The sequence below is a fragment of the Nannobrachium achirus genome (genome assembly GCF_963921795.1).
Source record: "Nannobrachium achirus genome assembly, chromosome: 12".
NCBI classification, from domain to species: domain Eukaryota; kingdom Metazoa; phylum Chordata; class Actinopteri; order Myctophiformes; family Myctophidae; genus Nannobrachium; species Nannobrachium achirus.
In genome coordinates, this window is record NC_137832.1 from 38,115,889 (window position 1) to 38,138,743 (window position 22,855).

A 22,855-nucleotide genomic window follows, 5' to 3' on the forward strand; every position below is an offset into this window, starting at 1 on the left:
AATTCGCCCTTTAGGTCGAGGTCACTTCTCGCCCTTGTACAAATTGTACGATCAGAGATGTAGTGGAGTATAGAAATAAAAGTATTGGAAATTGGAAATTGGAAATACTAAAGTAAAGTACAGATACCTCAAAACAGTACTCAAGAACAGTACTTGAGTAAATGTACTTAGTCACTTAACATCACTGATGGCGTGTGTGTATAGTACTAATAGACCGGTACCATCTCCCAGATGAGGTTTCCTCAAACAGATGGCCCCCTTCCTGCCTGCTTGCCTGGGCAAGGTCGGCATCCCACTCCAGTCCTCTCCATAGTGTTGAAATCCCTTAATTGAGGGCAGCCAGCAGCCAGTCAACCCACTCAGCATATTGGAGGTAGTCCTTATGATGAGGATGTGAGGAAGCTCTTGATTTAGAATTACTCTCACTACTCTTTACTGGCGGTTATAAAAGCTAATGCATTGTCGATGTCACAGTTGAGGATGGTGTCAGTTTTGGGGGATTTTTTTGTATTTATCTTTCGACTTAGTTTTATTGAAATTGTGTGTGGTTCCATTACATTTCATGGTGTTAAGATATTCACCCCGAATACTATAAACCTACAAGTTAGTTTCATAGAGTGCATTATTGCATTACAAACAGTTGGATTTGTATCACATTTAATGTGTACATCAATTAATGTTGTACCGGTTAGATACATTTCTAATATGATTCAACGTCCTATTTTCAAGTTACACTGTACAGTCCTTGGTTTAAACTTAAAATTGAATTGTCTGTGATACAGTGTGTGGAGTTGTTTCCTAAAGGCGTTTAATGGAGCAGGTGTTTGTGGAGCTTTGTTAAAGCATTAGGCATACTGTACAATAATTAGCACCAGGAGCCATGGTGGCTAAAGGATTTACCATGGCAAATAAAACCATGCCAACTTCACAGTCAATCAGCATTAAAACAGACGGGTAAATACAAAGACGGACTGACAGACAGGCAGAAAGGTTTAGGGAGACAAACACACCTGCCTTCTCACCCAGAAAAGAAAGAAAAAAAGACAAACAGACAATGAAAACAAAAACTGAAATGTAGAAAGATGGACAGCCATGCAGACAGACTGATGGTGCAGAGGATGAAAAAAGAATTTAATCTGTAGAACAAGTAGAACAAGCACCACAATAAAACGCAAGCTGCGATGCTCCTCCGGTTTATAGCTCGCTTTGTTGACAAAGGCTTTTGATTCCATGATTTACAAAGGTTTCTCACTGCAGAGGTTATAAATCAACTGTTATAAATTGTTGATCTAGCTTGGCACCGTTGATTCTTAACACAGTGTGCTTCACAATGATTTATACACTCTAACCTCGACAAAAAAACACTGAAGTCTGCTTACACTAGTAGAAATATATAGTGTGTGTTTCCATGTGTGTTGAGTGAACAAGACAATGATGGACTGTGAGCCCAGGCTTTTATACGGACACTGGGTGCAAATTCCGTGAATGCACTTCAATGCATGTGTCCTTCCTCTGTGTTTTATCTACAGTACATACCTGTAGTATGTTTGCTTTGTGGGCCATTGCCCGGTGTCCTCCAGGGGTCTATACTTGTTCCTCTCCTTTTGTCCCTTTATAGTACCAAAATCTTTGGAGTTAACATTACTCTAATAGACCCCCAGGTGTGTTTATAATATGCAAATATGTTTTTGGTTACTTCCTGAAAGCTGAAAGTCTCTGATTCAAAAGGCCCAATTGAAATACACGGTTTTATTGATGTCATAATATCATCCCCTCCCCTTTTTTACCATATAGCAACACTGTGGGTGTGGCTAACTTCAGCTGGGTCAACACCCACCTGAAAATAAGGTATACTTAAAGACGGGGTGAAATCAAAAACATGTCTCTGCTGCTGCTGACTTTTAGAGCATATCTGTAGTGATGATATGGCCATACCTAACACTAGATGCCAAAAAAATAGAAAATAAACAATTTTTGTGTATATTTATATCAAAGGTCCTTAAATAGGCCATTCTTAATTACTTCCTGTGAACAGAAATTCAAAAAGTGATGACATAGATAGAGTTTTTGAATATAAATGAACCTTTGATTACGTTCACCTGTTTGTTTCCCATTGCTGGCTCCATTACTCCCATTACTCAGACTTTAAATCCCATCGCCTGAAGGGCTGGTCTTTAAAGACCCAATGAAATGACTATTTTGGGTATTTTATTTTGAAGTTTCAGTTTGAAAAGGAAGCCTGTGTGTTTCTGAACCAATCCGAGGGGACCAGCCCTTCAGGCGATGGGATTTAAAATCGGAGTAATGGGAGCCAGCAATGGGAAACAAACAGGTGAATGTAATCAAAGGTTCATTTATATGCAAGCGGACCTGTCTATGTCATCACTTTTTGAATTTCTGTTCACAGGAAGTAATTAAGAATGGCCTATTTAGGGACCTTTGATATAAATGTACTCAAAAATTGTTTATTTTCAATTTTTTTGGCATCTATAGTGTTAGGTATGGCCATCACTATACAGACATGCTCTAAAAGTGTGAAAAACATGTTTTTGATTTCACCCTGTCTTTAATGAACAGGTGGGTGTGGCCACATAAAAGCATAATTTTAACACTGTCAGTACACTTTTTGGAAATATATCTTCCTCCAAGTATAATCATAATACCTGATGATTATGGTGTAGGGGGGGGGAAATCATGGTACCCCATCTTTAAGCTCACAACACATCGCATTGCATTGTGGTGTGAGCTTGTATATTAGGTATTTTTGGCAAATGTTCTGCAATTATACGCCTATTGTGACATGAACAGAATAGGGACACTAGGGTGCATGCAGTTAACAGCTGGTGTGTGGTTCATTGCAAGTTACTCTAATGCGATATGGAGGGTGGTGGCTGTAATAACTTTGATTGTAATTAGACTCATCCTGTTTTCGAGCTTTGTGGACAGATTGGAAGCAGCCTGGTTTGGTTAAGATGCCATCTCATCATCTCAGCTCACTCATTTGTCCATCTCACCTTCAGGCGCATGTGTGCGCGCGCACGCACGCACGCACGCACGCACGCACGCACGCACGCACGCACGCACACACACACACACACACACACACACACACACGTATGTCACTCCCTTATAACTCAGCAGCGCACAGTGTTAAGTAAAGTTAGCATTAAATACACTAGAGCAGAGAGGTGAGGTGGGGACAGGAACATTATGCCTGGCTTTATAGGGCCATAATATGAGAGATTTAATGAACAGCTCAAATTGGCACGTACACTCATCCTTACACGCACGCGCACGTACGTACCGATGCCCAGAGGTCCAACGGACGACAGCTGGGCAGTGCCTAAATCTGTTTACAAGGCAGTTTTGAATAGGAGCAGAGGCATTTGTCTGCGTGTGCGTGTGTGTTTGCGTATGCGTGTGTGTGTGTGTGTGTGTGTGTTTGCGTATGTGTGTGTGTGTGTGTGTGTGTGTGTGTGTGTGTGTGTGTGTGTGTGTGTGTGTGTGTGTGTGTGTGTGTGTGTGTGTGTGTGTGTGTGTGTGTGTGTGTGTGTGTGTGTGTGTGTGTGTGTGTGTGTGTGTGTGTGTGTGTGTGTGTTCCAGAAGGATAGCAAGAGAGAGAGAAAAGCTGTTGCGTTGCGCTCGGTTGTGTTGTGCTGCTGCCTGCAGCGTATTTCCTGTTTGTGCTCCCTGACTTCCTGTTAATTTCTTCAATCTGGGAAAGGGTAATAATGAAATCATACCCTGGTGTCCTCCACACACACACACACGCACGCACGCACGCACGCACGCACGCACGCACGCACGCGCACACACACTCTAATGTGTCTTGGTGAACTTCCATTCACCTTTGTAACTCACCTTTTGAACTCACCCGTCGGTCTAACAATGTTTAGCAGCATCATTAACTGTGTTTGTGCCACATGATCTGTTCGCATGTGTTTTTTTCTCTCTCCATGCACCACAGCGTTATGTTTCTCCAAATTAGCATCTCTTTACGCTGTTTTTCCTTTTCAGGTCATTATAGCCTCCGATTTTGTGTTCAACATTGTCACGCCATTGCCCCAGTGAGTGCCCTGGCCCATGACAAACTCTAATCAATCTATTTAATTGCTTAACAATGACAGTGGCAATGACAACAATGTCATCTGTAGCCATCAAATAGACCATTAAGTGCCTGCTTTATATACCCCCCCCCCCCCCCCCCCCCACACACACACACACACACACAGTACAGAGTACATCATTAGCAAACTGCGTCAACCATAGTACATTAATTAGGATTACCTTGACCTGAGGTGTAGCTCATTAAGAAGAGAACGGTTCAGATATTGGAAACTCTGTTAGCAGCGTCTTGAGGTTTGTTTTTAATAGAGATCATTGCAGCAGTCTTTCTTTGCAGTCTGTTCTAATCTCCAGGAGTCACATTGTGACCCTTGGGCAGTTAATATTGCCATTCAAATACTGACGCCAAAAGACACTTTTTGAATGTGGATGTTGTCAACTCGTGGAAACTGTGTAATATGCAATTTCAAAATACATTTAAACCGATTCACTCCCTCGGTATGCAACTCGGTCAGCAGTGAGTTGACAGCTCAACACGGGCACTCGGCTAATAATGCCTATGGGGCTCAGCAAGGCTGCTGCTTTCAGTGTGTTTGCCTTGTTCAGTTTCCATGTTGAGTCCAGAACATTCACATTCCGTCGTCATCAATATAGAACGCAGAAAGTAGTTTTTTGAACGCCAAAGGTGTACCTACCTTCCTCACAAGAAAGATGAAACTTTTCTCACAAAATGAAGTCTTGTGTAGGCTACTCTAAACAACACTGGAAAGTGAAACATTTGCCCTGACAGTTGCCAGAGCCTAACAATAAGCTATACTGTATCTGTAGATAACACTCTGTGTTTGATACTAAGTAATGCCATAAGTGTGACATCATCTGGCCACCTGTTGCTTTGAAATTGTATGCAAACTGTTAAAGGAGTAGTTCACCCCAAAATGTATTTCTTTCTATTGATTACTTACTGTATATGCCATGGAGACTTGAGTTCAATTATATATATATATATATATATATATATATATATATATATATATATATATATATATATATATCTTTTGTATTTTTCGCATCCCTAAGACAATAATTTGATTAGTCAATTTACTCCCATTGATTCCGCCGGAATCAATGAGGGTAATCTTTTTGGGTCATTTCTTTTTTCCTTTTTTCCCCCTGTATTTGTATTCTTTGTATTTGTATTCTTGGGGGTGCACTACTCCTTTAAGGGTTAAAATTAAGAGCATACAGTATACTTTTTTGGAAAGAGCTGTAAAAGAAGGCCCAGGATAGAGGACTCTGGCAGACTGTAATCAACGGCCTATGCTCCAGGAAAAGGAGCGATAGGCATAAGTAAAGTAATGTAGTGATTTATTAGGAGGCAGGATGTCAGGTGGAGGACAGGGGATCTGTTTCACTCAGCAGCTTGTGTAGGTGTCATATTTTACAACAACACATTACTTTTTATATCAATGGAAAACAAGGCAGGTACAGTATGCCGACTGCAGGGCCTTGAGATTCATGAAGCGTGCCCCAGCAAACCACTGAGTGAGCAAGTGCCCGTACTGAGCAGCCGATGGTCTTGCACGTCAACGTCCAAGTAGGGTAGCCATGGTGGTGCATGGGCACAACGCTGTGGGCACTGGAGGCATGTTCTGTCCTCCGCTTCATCAGTGCCCATACACTTGATGGGGTTGGCAAAAGGGCCTTTCTGTGTGGAGTTTGCATGTTCTCCCCGTGTCACCTAGGGTAAACAAAAACATGCAGTAATCCTGGTCTCGATACTGCCTCCCCCTGGCTAGCCGGCGGCGCCTGATGGAGGGGAAAGGAACTGGTTGGAATAACCAGGCGCCACGTACGTCCTACCATGGAAACTCCCCCCTGTCAGGTGAAAAGAAGCAGCTTGGCCTCATGCATAGAAGGAAGCATGAGCTCAGTCTGTTGCTCTCCCCAGGTTTTGGCAGAGGGAGTGTAGAGCCCAGGATTACATTAGATCAGGGGTCTTCAACGTTTTCAGGCCAAGGACCCCTTAGTTGAGAGAGAGATGAAGCAGGGACCCCCACAACCTTTTCATAGATTCCATATAGTTTCATTGTCTGACAGCACAATCAGCGTGTATTTTGGATTCATGTCAATTTGTGTTTTCAGATATTTAACCACTTGAACCGTCAATACTTAATAAACTTGACCTTTCACTCTGTACTTAGTCTACTCTTTTTCCCCTCTACACCAAACCTCTTTGCCAAAAATAGCCGATCTACAAGCTCACAACGTTTGTCTGTTGCGAGGCGTTGTGAGCTTGTAGATCGGCTATTTTTGGCAAAAGTTCTCAGAATATGGACGCTACTGTTCAAGTGGTTAATATAAAAAAGGAGGAAAAAAAAGTTTCAAAGATTTGGAGGACCCCCTGTAGTAACTCTGGGGACCCCCAAGGGGTCCCGGACCCCCTGTTGAAGACCACTGCATTAGATAATTGGCACTGGGTGAAAATTGGCTGCAAAAATCATGGGATAAATTAAAAAAAAAAACTTCCGAAATACATCAACTGAGCTGCCGATGAATATTAGCGTTAGCCACCTCAACCCACTCCCCTTCCCTTCCCCTCCCCACCTCGCCCCACCCCAGCCCCATGTCAGTGAACTGTAACGTCTGTGTCTACTTCCCAGATATCCGCGGCATCGAGGAGTTCCTGGACCGGACCTCCCAGCAGGGGATGGACGTGTCGCTGCAGAAGGTGGAGTCCAACATCAACATGATGATCACCAGCCTGTTCAGAACCATGCGGGTGGAGGAGCTGCACCGCTACAGAGACACGCTGCGCAGGGCCGTGCTGTTCATGAGCCCCGCCACTGCCAAGGCTTTTATCACTGAGGTATGGAGGAGAGCTTTTATGAGTACATACACACAAACACCCCCCCACTCACGCGCAGGGGCGTCACACCAAATTCTGGGCCCTGGGTACAAGGATTCACTGCGGGCCCCCCATGAATGTTAACTATTGAAAAATAGCAGATATACAAGCTCACAGCGTGGCACCAAGTGCCACGCTGCAAGCTTGTAGATCTGCTATTTTTGGAAAAATTTGAAAATGTGTGCAAGAAACCCATGTTTCCATGTCAGTGATGCTCAAACTTTTTCATGTGAAGGACCCCCAAAATGAAATGAATTTGGCCATGGACCCCCATCTCAAAATATTTAGTTCCAGGGACTACCCCGGAAGCAACATTTTAGTTACAAATGTTCGCTTAAAAAATACATATTCAAAGATTTGCACACATTTTCACGACTTTTTCAAAAATAGCAGATCTACAAGCTCGCAGCGCGGCACCGAGTGCCGCGCTGTGAGCTTGTATATCTGCTATTTTTCAATAGCTAAAGTTACTAGGGCCCCTCCACCTTGGGCCCTAGTAACTCAGTCCCACTTTCCTACCCCTTGTGACGACCCTGCTCACGCGCACACACACACACTTTGACATTATGCATTCTTATAGGAACAGTAGCATGAGAGAGTGGTTCAATGTTGAATGTTCGCCTTTGGGTAAGATTTATAATCTATTATTAGAGAACCTCCTCAAAGCTATGACGGCTGGCTGTTGTAATTCATTACCAACAGTGGATGTATCTATGTATGTGTGGTCTGGAATACTAAGTATACCCTCATACACAATAGACTCAATAGACACAGTACACTGTAGTAGACTCATATATCTGAGAGAGTAAATGGCTTAAAAATAGTTAACCTAGAACAATGCTTTACTCACTGTATGTACAGTACAAATAACACTGTAGCCTACTTAATAGACTTAAGCTTGTTTGTCTAAACTAAATATTACAATGTGTATTATCATTATACTGATAACTGTAGTCTGCTACGTTGGAGGAGAATTTGTACATATACACAAACACCCCATGCACCTGCACACACACACACACACACACACACACACACACACATACGAACGGACTGTGCACACTCGCGTGCACGCACACGTGCACATGCACATGCACACACGGATTGCACGCACTCACACATACACTACACATGCACACACGCACGCATACAGCACAAACATCACACTGCAGGGCCATCACCCCGTGACGAATCGCTACAGGCATGGACGTGTCAGTAACACCTTGGCAAGCCAAGGGCAAAACAGCCTGGTGTGGAGCAGGGCATCTACGCGCAACACAGCGATATGATATGATATGATGAAATGGATTCAGGCAGACGTGAAGCTCTTGCCATTGCGGCGCTATTGTATAAGTATCATCCTACAGTACTCAAATTCAGCTAATACACAGCAAACCTTTCGTCTGCATTTGTTGATGTCCCTCCGTTCGTCCGTACAGTAGCTTCCTACACTACCGGCATCAAAATAGGAAGCCACGGGGTGCCACTAGAGTTGGCGTAGGCTCTGATGCCTGACAGGGAGTCCTGGGTTCAATTCCTGAGCCTGGCGACAGCCTTGCTGCATGTCACTCCCCGGCTCTCTCTCTGTGTCCTGTCTCTCTATACTCTACTATCCAATAATAATGCAACAAAAATAAAACATTTAGATATAGGGACATTGCAGTGCCGTGGGCACTCTGATTATACTGTACGTACACACCATAGACTGTAAATAAATATGGACGATGCGAAGCCATTGGTTTCTATGCTGCGAAAATGAAGTTTTTTTTCCCCTTGTATGGGTGTCGCCATCATTGTTTGAATGGTACCCCAGGAATCATAAGGAATGCTATTGGCTGCCAACGGTCACATGGAACCGCAGGGATACATGGAAGAATGTGGTGTTGAGCCTCCCGAAATAAAGCACACGAAGAAGAACACAGCAGGATAGTATCAGTTTAGTTGGCCACGCCCCCCGCAACTTTATCATCAATTTTAACATAAATGGGACCATATTTGCACAAAACGCATATCATGGTAATTGAAAGGGAGTTTTTCACTAGCGACAGGAACCATAAAGTATTTATGAAGATGTTTATTAAGGTTAGAAAATCAAAGGGGAAAACTAATGGGGTCCAATGTAGACAAATTCTTTTTGGTACCTCGCGGGGGGAAAACAGCGCAACTAGCGGCCAAACATAGGACGTTTTAGTTCCGTATTGGATTCGTTTTAAATCGGCGGAACTATGCCCCTGGTACACACACATACAGTACATACACCCATGTGAATACTGTACACACACAAACGCTAATGTCGGATTTATATTGGATGGTGCCGATCGAAGCTAACGCGACGCGCTGTGAAATTTGTAGAGCGTCTACTTTCGGTGCGCGACACCCACGCCCAACAAAACATAACTGAGGCATGTCTCTCTGAAGCGTCTGCATGTAAAACGTGTGGAGGCATACACGTTGCAATGTTGCTCATACAGTTAATTACAGTGTATATGAGCAGGTAAATGGAGTGCATTTCCTCAGGCAATCTCACTATAGCTGTGGACAATGCCTGTAACCGTGGCAACACTGTAACAGTACAGTCACGTTGACACTTCTTTCTGTTGAAAATGTTGTGAAAAGCAGCATGTATCAACAGCAGCATGCTGTGTTGCTGCCATGCAGCAACTACACAGTGTGTGTGTGTATGTGCGCGCGCGCGCGCGCCGTGTGTGTGTTAAATTATTATTATTTTAATTAACATTCCTTAACACATTAATGCCACAGATACAAACTTTGATGTTACGCATTCTTATAGGAACACTACCGTGAGTGTTGTCTGTGGGAGTGTGGTTCAATGTTGAAAGTTTGCCTTTGGGTAAGATTTATAATCTATTATTAGAGAACCTCCTCAAAGCTGTGACGGCTGTTGTTATAATTCATCACAACAGTGGCTGTATCTATGTATGTGTGGTCTGGAATACTAAGTATACCCTCGTAAACAATATGGATTAGTAGGCTCATATATCTGAGAGCCTGAGAGTAAATAAATGCCATAAAATTAGTAAACCTAGTACAATGCTGTACTCACTGTACAAATAACAATATAGCCGAATGAATAGACTCCTGTGTGTTTGTCTAAACCAAATATTAAATTTTTTATTATCATTATACTGATAACTGCAGTCTGCTTAAAGCGGAAAAGTATCCTCAACATCCTAGAGGTTTGGAAAATGTATTTCTTCCCCTTTTCACTTCATTGTTTATTAACAGCGTGGCTTAATTGGTCAGCACTCCTTTACGTTTTTTTGTCACTGTATATTTTCATAATGCAGCAAAAAGAATGCCTCTGCATTTAACCCATCCAAAGTATCAGGGGCAGTGGCCGCTACAGGGGCAGCACCTCTGGAAGCAGTTTGGGGTTTAGTGTCTTGCTCGGGGACACGTTGACATATAGGCCTAGACAGGGGCTGGGGCGTGAACACACATGTGACCTTCTGATTTCCAGGCAGCCTCTCTACCCACTCAGCCACGGCCTCTCCGCTTACCTGTTGGATATCATGTTACTGATGTCACATTGATAACAGCAGTCATGCTCATGATCATGGACAGATGGTGGATCTACTATGTTCTATCAAGTACTTCCTCGGCCTGCTGGCAGTGTTCACGAGACATTTGGCATGAATGATCATTCCAGCGGTTTGCAGGTTTAGCCACAGACTAACACACACACACACAAACACAAAAGCGGAAACCTTCTTAAGGGGAACACACACTGGCTGCAGACGGCGTGCGTCAAAACAGCAGCCCCCATTTTTTTCAACGAACATACCCACATTATATATGCTATCAGTCATACATACATTAATTATGTTTCTGAGCCCATGATAATCGGCCATGGCCTTTTGGCTGACTCAAGTTATTTCTTGGCATCTATACCAATTAGCCAGATCAATTGAAATATGGAGCGACTTCCTCACTAGTCTCATGTATTATTCACAAAGGCCTTGAACATGACACTTGTGCAAATTCACACTGTAGATAAGAAGCTATTCTCCTCGGTCCCACTCTCTTCAGTCTTATCCCTTCCCTTCCCTGCTCATCTCTCTCTCTCTGTCTCTCTCTGTCTCTCTCTCTCTCTCTGTCTCTCTCTCTGTCTCTCTCCCTCTCTCTCTCTCTCTCTCTCTCTCTCTCTCTCTCTCTCTCTCTCTCTCTCTCTCTCTCTCTCTCTCTCTCTCCCATCTCTATATTGGTTTCCTCACTCTGTTCATTCTCCTTTCTCCTCTATCTTTCTCTTTCCATATACAGTATCTCCATCATGGTAGGAGACAATCGGAGGAGTTATTTTTTTATCGTTTTCCCCCCTCCTATACAGAAATAGTATGGAGGTCATGGTTGAAAGCAATAGGCTGTAGTGGCAGTTATGAATTCATAATTTGAAGAGTTAGGATGATGCTTAATCCCACGTGTCATGTTCTCATCTCAGTTTAATTAAAAGTGACCTCAGAAAGAGCAATCACAATCTAATTTGGCTGGAGGCGTGACAGAGAGGCAGTGAAAGGCTTTGGGTGAATTGCGCACACACGCGCGCGTGTGTGTGTACACACGTAGGCACATCACGGAAGCTGCAATTTGCATGAATAACAATGTTTACGAAAAAGGCAAAAGTATGTTATATAGTGCATGTGTGCAATGTGCATGTATTGTTTTCATGCTGATCTGTCTGCACAGATCTGTTTGGTGCATGTGTGGTTCATAGACATTAAGGTGTCTTCTTGCACCAGCACGTTGTCTGCTGCACGTTGTACATGAGATAAGGTGTTATCAGCGCGTGTCACGTTAAACCACATAGTCCACAAAAGGTCACTTTCACTGGAGCATATTCCACCGGTAGGTCCAAGTCAAGACCTAGCTGTTGGCAGCCGGTTCATTAACTTGGTGGTCTGCGCGATTGATTGATTGATTGATTGATTGATTGATTGATTGATTGATTGTGAATTTAAACCCAAGAAGGCACTATAATGGCTTGTTTCCATTGGGGTCGTTTGTACTCGGCCTCGATTTCAAATTGTGACTAGGACATAAATTAGCTTTTTTCTGGAGAGTTGTTCTCTTTTGGGGACACTGACAAAGCTGTCCTTTAATCTAATTGTGTCCGACAACAACAAGTGAAGAGCGAGGATGGAGTGCTGGGTGCCGGATAAGATGGGTGGGCTAGATTGATGACCACATAGCTGTCCCTGGCAAGGAGCTATGGAGGGGAAACGGGCAGAAGAATAGGGCGGGAGACATTTGCGGAAAGACCGAACGACATTCACACGGAGTGACCCGAAGAGAGAGGCTGGCCGAGACCTTGTTTTTAGTCCATCAGAGTTATTTGTGCAGTCGTTTGTCACTGAGAGCACCTCCCTTCCAGATGCATTAGGGGGCCTGATGGAGACGGCAACTGAGCGCTGTTCCAAAACTCAGAGGGGAGGGTGGACAAGGCGGTCGTCAGAGACGTGCTGGGCCCCTGATTCAGCCCGGGAAAAAGAGTTGGAGAGGCCCTCATTGCACGCTAGAGAGAGATCTCTCTATAGTGCTGCTGCTACTCAAAGATTTGCCATTTTCAGATCATGACAAGTGACAAGCCAGTGGGCCAATTACATGAGTTATATTGCGTCGTTGTCTGGTGGAAACCTTGTATGTCCGAAACTGTTTGTTTTGTATAAATCATTTAAAAAATGATTTAAACTAGTGAAAACAGCAGATCTACAAGCACACAACGCCTCGCGGTGCGAGGCGTTGTGTGCTTGTAGATCTGCTGTTTTCACTACTTTTGTGCCAAAATGGAACGAAGGCCGGCATTTTATTTATATTTTTTTCCTAATGGCCGGCCTGGACCGGCCGGGAATGAACCGGCCGTTCGGGAGTTGTCACGCTTTTCCCAATGGCCAGCACGTCCCTGGCGGTTGTAAAGATGGTTCAGAAAGAGATTGAAAGGAGTAATTGTGGAAAGGAGAGAGGTTGCAGAGGATCGAACAGAGGTTAAAAAACTGTGGAATGTGTGTGAGAGAGAGAGAGAGAGAGAGAGAGAAAGAGGGGAGGCGAGGGTCAAATGTATTAAAATTATCCTCTGATTACAGTTCCCAGTGGTCATGCGTAGGGATGGGACGATACGCGATATTATCGTTTATCGTTATAAAAAAACACTCACGATAATCGTATCGTGGAGATTTAATTTATCATGATGTCGTCCTCCGTCATGTACTGGGGTCAATTCACCTTTTATTTGCCGAGCTGCATATCCGGTACCATTTAAACCCTCTATAATTGGTAAAGGGTACTTATAATATACTTGATACAGTCTTTTTTTCACTCTCTACCAAATGTCTTTGCCAAAAAATGTTTTGGAAAATGTTCCGCCCCAGGATAATGGATGTTGATTATCGCGATAATATCGTAGATTTCTTTGGTCACAATAATCGTGATATGACATTTTCATATCGTCCCATCCCTAGTCATGAGTGTGTTGTTATCCCCAGCCGTACAGTGTGGTGTATTGTATTGAGGAGGGTTGTGGTCGTGACTATGACTGATGGGGCTGTGTCCCTGATGTGATGCCATTTCTGTCCCTGGCTGGGAGCCCTGCAAGTGTTGTTCAATATCTAGTGGGTTCAACAACAAATCATATTCCACCACGCGCGCGCACACACACACACACACACACACACACACACACACACACACACACACACACACACACACACACACACACACACACACACACTCTCTCACCAAACAAAAACTCTTTCTATGCTCTTTAAATTTTCTGCATTTTAACTTTAGTCTGCTTTGTTGACATGTTTTCCAGTCCACTTGGGAGGGTGTGGCATACCCGCCATTCCTAGGCTGCCAAACTGTCTCGTTTGCCACTGAAAGACCACTTTTTCTACCAAACTAAGCAGAGTTGGTTTGTTACTTTTGACCCCAGGCTCATACATTTTAGCACTCTAAGCATAAATTATGCCTAGACCAATGCAGTGAGAAATAGTTTTTAGATAGATAGATAGATAGATAGATACCTTTATTATCCCAAGGGGGAAAATTTGTTGCCCAGAGGCAGCAGCAGTATAAGGTTATTTACAAAGTTACAGAGAAGTATGAAAAAGATAAAAAGAAAAAAACAAGAACAGAGTACAGAGTACAGTAAGAGCAAGGTACAACAGGAAAGGGAACGAATAATATATATACATAAAGTGTCTTAAAGCACGACTATCAAAAAATAATACAGTGCCCAAATCAAAGTGACCATACAGTCAATGCTAGTTAGTGCAACAAGTATCTCTACAACAAGTCAAACACAAGCAGAAATACTAAAAGAAAATTACTAACACAACCTAATAGTGCAGTGTCCAAAGGTCAGAGCGATAAAAACAACTAGCAAAAAAGAATAAAAATATTTTGTGGTTATATATTATACAAATATTTTTTGTGGTTGTGTGTAGTAGTCACAAGCAATCACAAGTGTATCAGTACTCACTCTGTTGCTGGTGAATGTGCACCCTCTGACCACATTGTTGAAAAGAGCACTATAGTCAAACCCTTACTGTGGTATTTAAAATATACACTAATTGAAAGTAGGCATGGGACGATACGCGATATTATCGTTTATCGCGATAAAAAAAAAACACTCACGATAATCGTATCGTGGAGATGACATTTTTCGTGATATCGTCCTCTGTCATGCACTGGGATCAATTCACCTTTTATTTGCAGAGCTGCATATTTAGTACCAATTAAACCCTTGATAATTGGTAAAAGTAACTTAGAAGATACGTAGTCTATCTTTTTTTTCACTCCCTATCAAATGTCTTTGCCAAAAAATACGCAACGCTCACAACGCGACGCGTTGTGAGCTTGTAGATCTGCTATTTGTTGGCAAATGTTACACCCCAGGATAATGGATTTTGATTATCGCGATAATATCGTAATATCGCGATTTATTTTGTCACAATAATCGTGATATGAAATATTCATATCGTCCCATCCCTAATTGAAAGCGGACTCTCAGTCAGCAGTGTCTTTCCAGAATTAGTGTATTGTACACCCACTTAGTGAAACAAAGAAAGAAAGAAAGAAAGAAACAGTATTAGTATAGTATTGACTATGGTAGATAATCTCAGTATCTGCAGTGTCAGCATCAAAGTAAAATACTCCCAGAGGCACATATATGTGCGATTAAAGCTAATCTCACAAACCGCCAGATAGTAGCCTACAGATGTACCTGCACTAATGTGTTGGTTCTGTAGGAGGCTAGCTGTGTGTGTGTGTGTGTGTGTGTGTGTGTGTGTGTGTGTGTGTGTGTGTGTGTGTGTGTGTGTGTGTGTGTGTGTGTGTGTGTGTGTGTGTGTGTGTGTGTGTGTGTGTGTGTGTGTGTGTGTGTGTGTACCTCCATGCATTTTTACGTGTTTTATATTTGCCAGCATGTCCTTCTGTCTTTTTATTTTGGGACTTAATATACAACTCGAGTTTATTCTTAGATAGATAGATAGATAGATACCTTTATTATCCCACGGGGGAAATTCAGTTGCCCAGAGGCAGCACAGCAGTTAAGGTTACAAGTTACAGAGAAGTAAGAAAAAGAAAAAAGAGTACTGTAGTATACAGTCCAAAGATCAAGCACAAAAAAAGATAAATAAAACATAAAGTGTCGAAAGCTATTGCAAAAAGAGAAGAAGAATATATACATAAAGTGACCACGAAACATTCAACGCTCCTAAGTGACACGTCACACACACAAAAAAAGCTATACTCAAGCTTCTTCTTAATGAGACACTGTTTATGTGTACAGAATGAATCACAGCCCACTGTGTTACTGATATCATGGTTACATAAGAGATTGCTTGTGCACGTTGCTTTAGTAAGAAGTCAGTGGCAATTGGAGGAAAAGTCTTCTGCCTCCACCTTTCTCTCTTCTTCACCCATACTCCTGTCGTGATCTTCAGTATGCAGAAATGTGGAGAGTGTGAATTTTGCCATTTGATGTTCAAAGCATGAAATATTCATGGGATATCATCAGAGAATTTTTTTATCTGGAGATGTTCTGGTCTAAACCCATCCAAAAAGGACAGAACTGGGGTATGTACAATATTCAGTGAATTCTAACTATCCGTTGTGATGAAGAAGATATACGGTATGGCCTCTGTAAAGCCTATAGACTCGTGCAACTGAATTACAAGAGGCATAGTCCATGGGCCATACGAGATGTCGGTATCGGAAAGGTGGCAAAGGTTATCATGCATTTTTTTAAAAGCTCTATATCTGTAGATTATAATTTGGTATGATAACCTTTCTGAGACACAGCTAAATTGGTGTTATCAGCCGCTAGAGTTGGTGTCCCGTTAACTTTACATTACAGGGAAAAAAAGCAAAAAAGAATCTGCTTTAAGTAGCATATGAGGGGTCAAACTAGGGTTTTTCAAAACCACATAAAACCGCTAATTTTCGGCGCATGCTGTGCGCGCGCGACACGTGAGGAGCACGTGACAGCACTTCCTACTGTAAATTAGTTCCCGCGGCTATGGAAAATTTAATTTAAATGTGCAAAGAATAAAAATCTTCTATTGTAGAAATTAACTACATTTACCTTGTATTTTATTCTATAGCAGCAGCAGTAGTAACACCAATATCACATTAAAACAAATGTGCAAAAATGAGGCATGACCATGTCCGCTTGTATATATACATTGTACAATGTCAGATTGAGAAATCTATAGAGGAACGATTACAGTTCTTAGTGGCATCCCACTTTATTTAGTATTTTTATTTTTTGAGACAGGCATATGGTATAATGGTAAATTGACTCCATACTCCCCATGCATGGCCCCAAAATAGACATGGGGTAGCGTGTCCTACGGCAAGTGACAGCTATACTTATTACTCCTGCACTGACTCCATTGCTGGTTCGCTGCCTAGACGTCGTCACCCTGTGTCGGTTCAGATACCAGATATTCTATTTTACGACTGCTTATTTGCATATTTTATCATCACATATCATATGAAAAACCTCAACAGATGACAGAGAGAGAGAGAGAGAGAGAGAGAGAGAGAGAAAGAGAAAGAGAGAGAGAGAATGACAGTGGGATAATTGTGCCAAAAAAGATTATTTCAAACATTTACTCGCACGCAAGGGCAGACACACACACACACACACACACACACACACACACACACACACACACACACACACACACACACACACACACACACACACACACACACACACACACACACACACGTACACACGGACACAGACACCCACCCACATACAAAATACAGTTCAGCACAGCAGGTGCGGGGCCGCAGCTTCCCATATTTTTTAATAATCCACTGATGAGTGCTCAGACACCAAATTAAAAGCTGCCGGCATGGTTTGATTTGTGCTTCTATCGCCATGCCAAGCCATGTTGTTTTATTTATTGTACCGTCCTTTTGATTTAATGGCCATTTTAGTCCCTCTGCAAATCCCACAGACCTGGCACTACTTAAATAACATCTTTAAAAGGGCCATACCAGTCTAATTTTGACTTCATTAGCAGATATTCCCCGTCTTCAAAAAATCCAAGTGACAGTGTGTGTTTTGATAGATCTCAGCTTGCAGTATATTTGTTATGTTATTCACTGACATTCATGTTTAAAAAGAGACTATTTCATCTAAAACTACTATTACTCTAATTCAAGCCTTTCAAATGAAGACACCAGTGTGTTAATACAGCATTTTGAACCTGAATTTTAGCATGGAAGATGGCTTTTAATAATACACTAACGAGTTACAGCTAACATTGCCAAAAATGAATATGACGAAATGTAAACAAAAACAATATCTTAAAAAGATTGTCTCATCATCAGTTTGAGCCTGGTGTGCTTTTCATCCAGCCTGTAACTTTTATGTATTTATAGGCTGCAGGAGAAGAGGATGAAAGATAAAATGGCTAGCTTTAAACCTTGGCTGCACTTACTGGTGATTATTACCCTGACATTCACTTAGAGGCACACATGCAAAGAGAAAGGATACAATCCTATATTCAAATTGGCTTATGGGAGGTGTGGGTGGGCCAATCCACCCCATCTTATTCACCTGTAGTTACCTATTAATTGGCATGTATCATAAAAGTGAAGAAAGTATCATAGTAGTGTAAGAAATTACTTTTGGCAGGTTTTAACACACAGTGAGTAATAATTTAACACATTTTAAGTGAGCAGCCCAATGCTACCATATACGCATCCCATTACTGACTAGCCAATTACAAGGGTCAGGAGATGTAGCAGGACTAGCCAACTGCAGATATTGGCGTTTGCCCTCGCCTGCCATCAGACTCTGTTTTCTTCAGCTGGGCCCATGATTGTCCTGTTGTCTTTGCCTTAGGGCATTAACGAAAAAGTTGACAAGTCGACTGAGTCGACTTCATTACACAAGTCGACTCCCACCAGAGAAAGTTGAAAGTCGAAGTTGGAAAAAAAATCCTTTGTACGTGCGTCTGTACAGCATTCAAACAGTAGGATTGCTTATTGTCAAGGACGGAATGATCCAATATTACAGTGCTACATTACATTTGTAATAACATGGTTCTATTGTGAAAACAGCAGATCTAATAGTAGATCTGAGTGTACCCTTTACCCCCCTCTATCGGCGGCCGTGTTCGGAGGGACAGTGCCTTGGAGTTCTAGATGGGTCGCAGCATGGTAAAGTGTGTCTGGCCTTGTTTTTTTATTTTTTTATTAGTATTTTATTGGATTTTTTCTTTTAAAACAGTACACCAGCCCATGGGCTGACACATGACAGACAACTTACCCCCCGGCTCCACCGAGCGCGTCGAGCGTCGCGTCAACGTCAACGCAGGGAACGCTCCCATTTTTGACGGCGTCCGACGCCGGCACGACGCCGTCATTTTGGTGGAGCCCTAGCCTTAGTTGGCAGGCGATTATTGACAAATAGTGCAGTCAGAGCGATAAGCCAATAAGACAACAAAACAAAACAAGGACAAAGCAACAAAACAATACAACACCAAACAAAACCAACGCTAGACAACAATGGGGGGGGGGGGGGGAGGAGGCTATGCAGTTCATATATTTGACACATTTGAGCGAGCAGGATACTGTGTTGGGGGGGCTAGCCATTAGTCTAAGATTATACATTGTTAGCATAGGAGAGGAATCTTTCCCACTTCAGATGGAATTGGGCCATTCTGCCCTTCATAGAGAAGGATACCCGTTCATATGATGCTGTTCTTAATAATAAGTTATGCCAATCTAGACTGGATGGTACGTGGGCTGACTTCCACAGTTGGACTAGCAATCTCCTACCCAGCATTATGGCAGTTTGGACCCATTCCACGCATGCCGGAGAACTTAGATCTTTCAAAATAGAGGGATCTCCCAATATAAATAAGCGAATATCAAATGGAACACGCTGGTCAAGAACTCTCTGAATACAATCATGTATTTCTCTCCAAAAGGCCTGTACCTTGGGACACTCCCATAAGACATGAGTCAACGTACCTTCACCCGAGCACTTCCAGCATGCTGGGTCGTTCTTAAGCTTTGCTCTGTGTAGTTTGGAGGGGGTCCAATATATTCTGTTGATAATTTTAAACTGAATTAACCTAGTACGAGTATTGCGTGACATGTGCTTTGAGTTACGTAGTATGTTGACCCATTCTTGTTCTGTAAGTGTTGTTCCAATGTCTCTTTCCCATACCGTTTTCAGTGCACTAGTGGTGCTGTACTTCTGCAGCAACATTGAATAATATAGCGATGCTTCGTGACCCCTGCCATATCTTGCAATAATATCAGAGGGAGTCTCTGCATTTTGAGGGACCTGGGAGCTTCTTGATATTGTTCTCAACAAACTATGAATTTGTACATAATGCCAATATTGTTGACTATGCAGATTGAATTCAGCCTGTAGGTCATTGAACGATTTGATCTCCTGGTCTCTGTAGAGATCACCAAGCACTGCTATGCCCTTTTCCACCCATTCTCTCCAGTGGAGAGGTGATTTGCCAATACGTAAACAGGGATTAAACCAAATACTGGAGGTCCTATTTAGAAAGGGGTCAAAATTTAGTATTTTAGCTGCCTTTTTCCACACCTCCTTAAGGCATGATAATACTGGATGTGATTGCACATTTGAGGGTAGGGAGGCCGAGGCATAGGCAATCAGAGGAAGAGCGGGGCAATGATATGCTTCCACAGCGAACCAGGGAGGGGCCCGTTCAGAGGGGAGTGACCACTGTGCCAGATGCCGCAGGCAAAAGGCATAGTGATACAGAAGCAGATTCGGTATCCCTAGACCCCCCTGGTCCACCCTGTTCTGAAGTTTATTAAGGCTCAGCCTAGCACGTTTCCCGTCCCACAAAAAGAGGCTACACAATTGATTGAACTTGCAGAAGTACTTCATAGGAACCGATACTGGTAGTGATTGCAAAATATAATTAAATTTGGGGACAACCGACATTTTAAGGACAGTGTCTGGCCTTGTTAATTCCGCTTCTGATGTCATCGTCTGATCCATCATCTTTGCTGAGTATGCCCCAGAGATATGTGAAACGGTCACTCTCTTCTGATCTTCTCTCCCTGTAGTTGAACATTAGTCATTAGGCCGGTCTTTGCTGCCTCTTCCGAGAGTCGTGTTAGCTTGGACTGTGCATGTTGTTGCTTGTGAGAAAGAAGACAGACACCATCTGCAAACTCAAGGTGTTCAAGTTGTTTGGTGAAGGTCCACTGAATGCTGGCCATGGTTGTGTTTCTTATGATCCAATCGATGACCTTCAAGAAAATTGTTGGTGACAGCATGTAGCCTCGTCTCACCCTGAACTTAACTTTAAGAGAACTATTTAGCTTTCCCTTGTGGATAATTTTGCGATTGGAATCCTCATACAGATGTTGGATGAGGTTAATGAATTTTGGAGGAAATCCATAGTGTTGCATTTTTCTTTTCTTTTTTTTTTTTTTTTTGCCTGCCTGTCGGTTTGACTGACAGTTGATCACTGAGATAGCATTGACTTGGAATGAAGTTGGTTCAGTGTTGGAAGAAAAAAAGAATAGCTTTGGAAAAGAGCTTTTGCCATGTTGCTGTTGTGTAGTGTATGCTACATTTCTCTGGGGCAGCTTCAGTGCAGTGAAGCTGTAGTGTACATGTGTAACTGGTAGCTTGGCTGTCTTAGGTCAGAGAGAAAGATGGAAAGAGGTATTAGGGCATATCTCCTGGCAGTGTCAGAGTTTTGCATTCTACTCGGTGCACCTTTCTAGTTAATGTATATTTATTACCTATGCATTTTCCAGCGTTTATGTGTCAGTGAAGATAGCTGCTGGCTGAGGTTTGTTTAAAAGCTGAATGAGTTTCATAAGCCCCTTAAAATGTGAGGCGTTGTGTGCTGTGCTTGTAGATCGGCTATTTTCACTAATTTAAATCATTTTTTAAATGTTAAATACAAAACGAACGGTTTTGGACCCGACAACGACGTTATGCTCCTGGAAACAGCCGACCTACAAGCTCACACGCCGACTTTCCTTTAGTATGAATGGGGCTTAAGACTGTGTCATAGGAGAAAGAGTCAGAGAGAATGGGCAGCTCAAGGTAAAGGCCTGACAAATTGCTTTTGTCAGATGTCAGATATGCCTGCTGCCCTCTTCCTCCTCCAGTGCCTGTCCCCTACCCTTTTGCTCACTCCCTTATTCCATCCATCTCTCTTTACTCCTTCTTACTACTTCCTTCTATCTCTCTCCCTCTCTCCCTCTCTCTCTCTCTCTCCCTCTCTCTCTCTCTCTCTCTTTCTCTCTCTCTCTCTCTCTCTCTCTCTCTCTCTCTCTCTCTCTCTCTCTGTTGCATACCTCACGCAGTAAATGTTATGAATATCAATCCTCAAAGCCGTGGTTATCTTTTGGTAGTAGCTAATTCTTATCCGTCTAGTGCCTTATGTTCAACTCCGCTGCAGGCCTGATAGTTAATTATATAGACTAATGGATTTTATGTTAACGTCTTATAAAATTGAGAACAAATTATGACAGATATGACAGATATATGAGGAAATGTGCTCTCTCTCTCTCTCTCTCTCTCTCTCTCTCTCTCTCTCTCTCTCTCTCTCTCTCTCTCTCTCTCTCTCTCTCTCTCTCTCTCTCTTTCTGTCCTGCTTACTGAATCATGTGAAGGTCATCTTCCTTGCTACTCTCCTGACACTGAGTAAACTCTCACTCAACTTGTCTTGACTGACTCAGGCAAAGTGCTGCTTGTTATGTTGTGCGAGCTGCATTGATGGAGAGAAAATCACTGTGATCAACTCAGCTCCAACTAAACATTTTTGTTTTGTAATGAATTCATTTATTCATTGTTTCTTCATAGACTGGTGGTTGTGATGTGACACAGCCACATTCCCCTCAAAGCGTGGGAGGGACATAATAACACATGCAGTATATAGCCTAGAGCACTTTTGTAAGTACTCAAAGTCGCTTTACAAAACCAAACAAAACCAATAGAAAATAGACAAGAAAAGTGTGCTCCTCGGAGCACAGGTCTCCAGTCCACCAGGGACGGACGGGGTGAAAACATAGTCTCGGACACGCTTTCGGCCTAGTGGAGTCAACTACTTTATTAGGAAAGAAACTAGTTAAAAGGGTAAAAAATAATTAAAACAAAAAGGTGGGTTTTGAGTGTGGTTTTAAACGTGGCAACAGTGGGGGAACCTTTAATGTGACCTGCAGATTCTGCATTGGAGTGAGTTCCATATAGGGAGGGGGAAGAAACTAGGGATGGGATATTATCGTTTATCGTGATAAAAAACACTCAAGATAATCGTATCGTGGAGATTTAATTTAGCGTGATATCGTCCTCCGTCATGCACTGGGATCAATTCACCTTTTATTTGTTGAGCT

The 22,855-nt window shown here is 42.6% G+C and overlaps 1 protein-coding gene across 1 annotated transcript in view; it reads left to right on the forward strand.

Moving 5' to 3' along the window:
* The window catches only part of grid2 (glutamate receptor, ionotropic, delta 2), a gene marked incomplete at both ends in the record, with an annotated part of 824,583 nt that overhangs the window by 488,274 nt on the left and 313,454 nt on the right, over window positions 1-22,855 (forward strand). Inside the window, one exon of the mRNA XM_080739349.1 lies at window positions 6,726-6,931. Within this exon, the coding sequence (XP_080595475.1) occupies window positions 6,726-6,931 (206 nt within the window). The remainder of the gene's footprint in view (window positions 1-6,725; window positions 6,932-22,855) is intronic.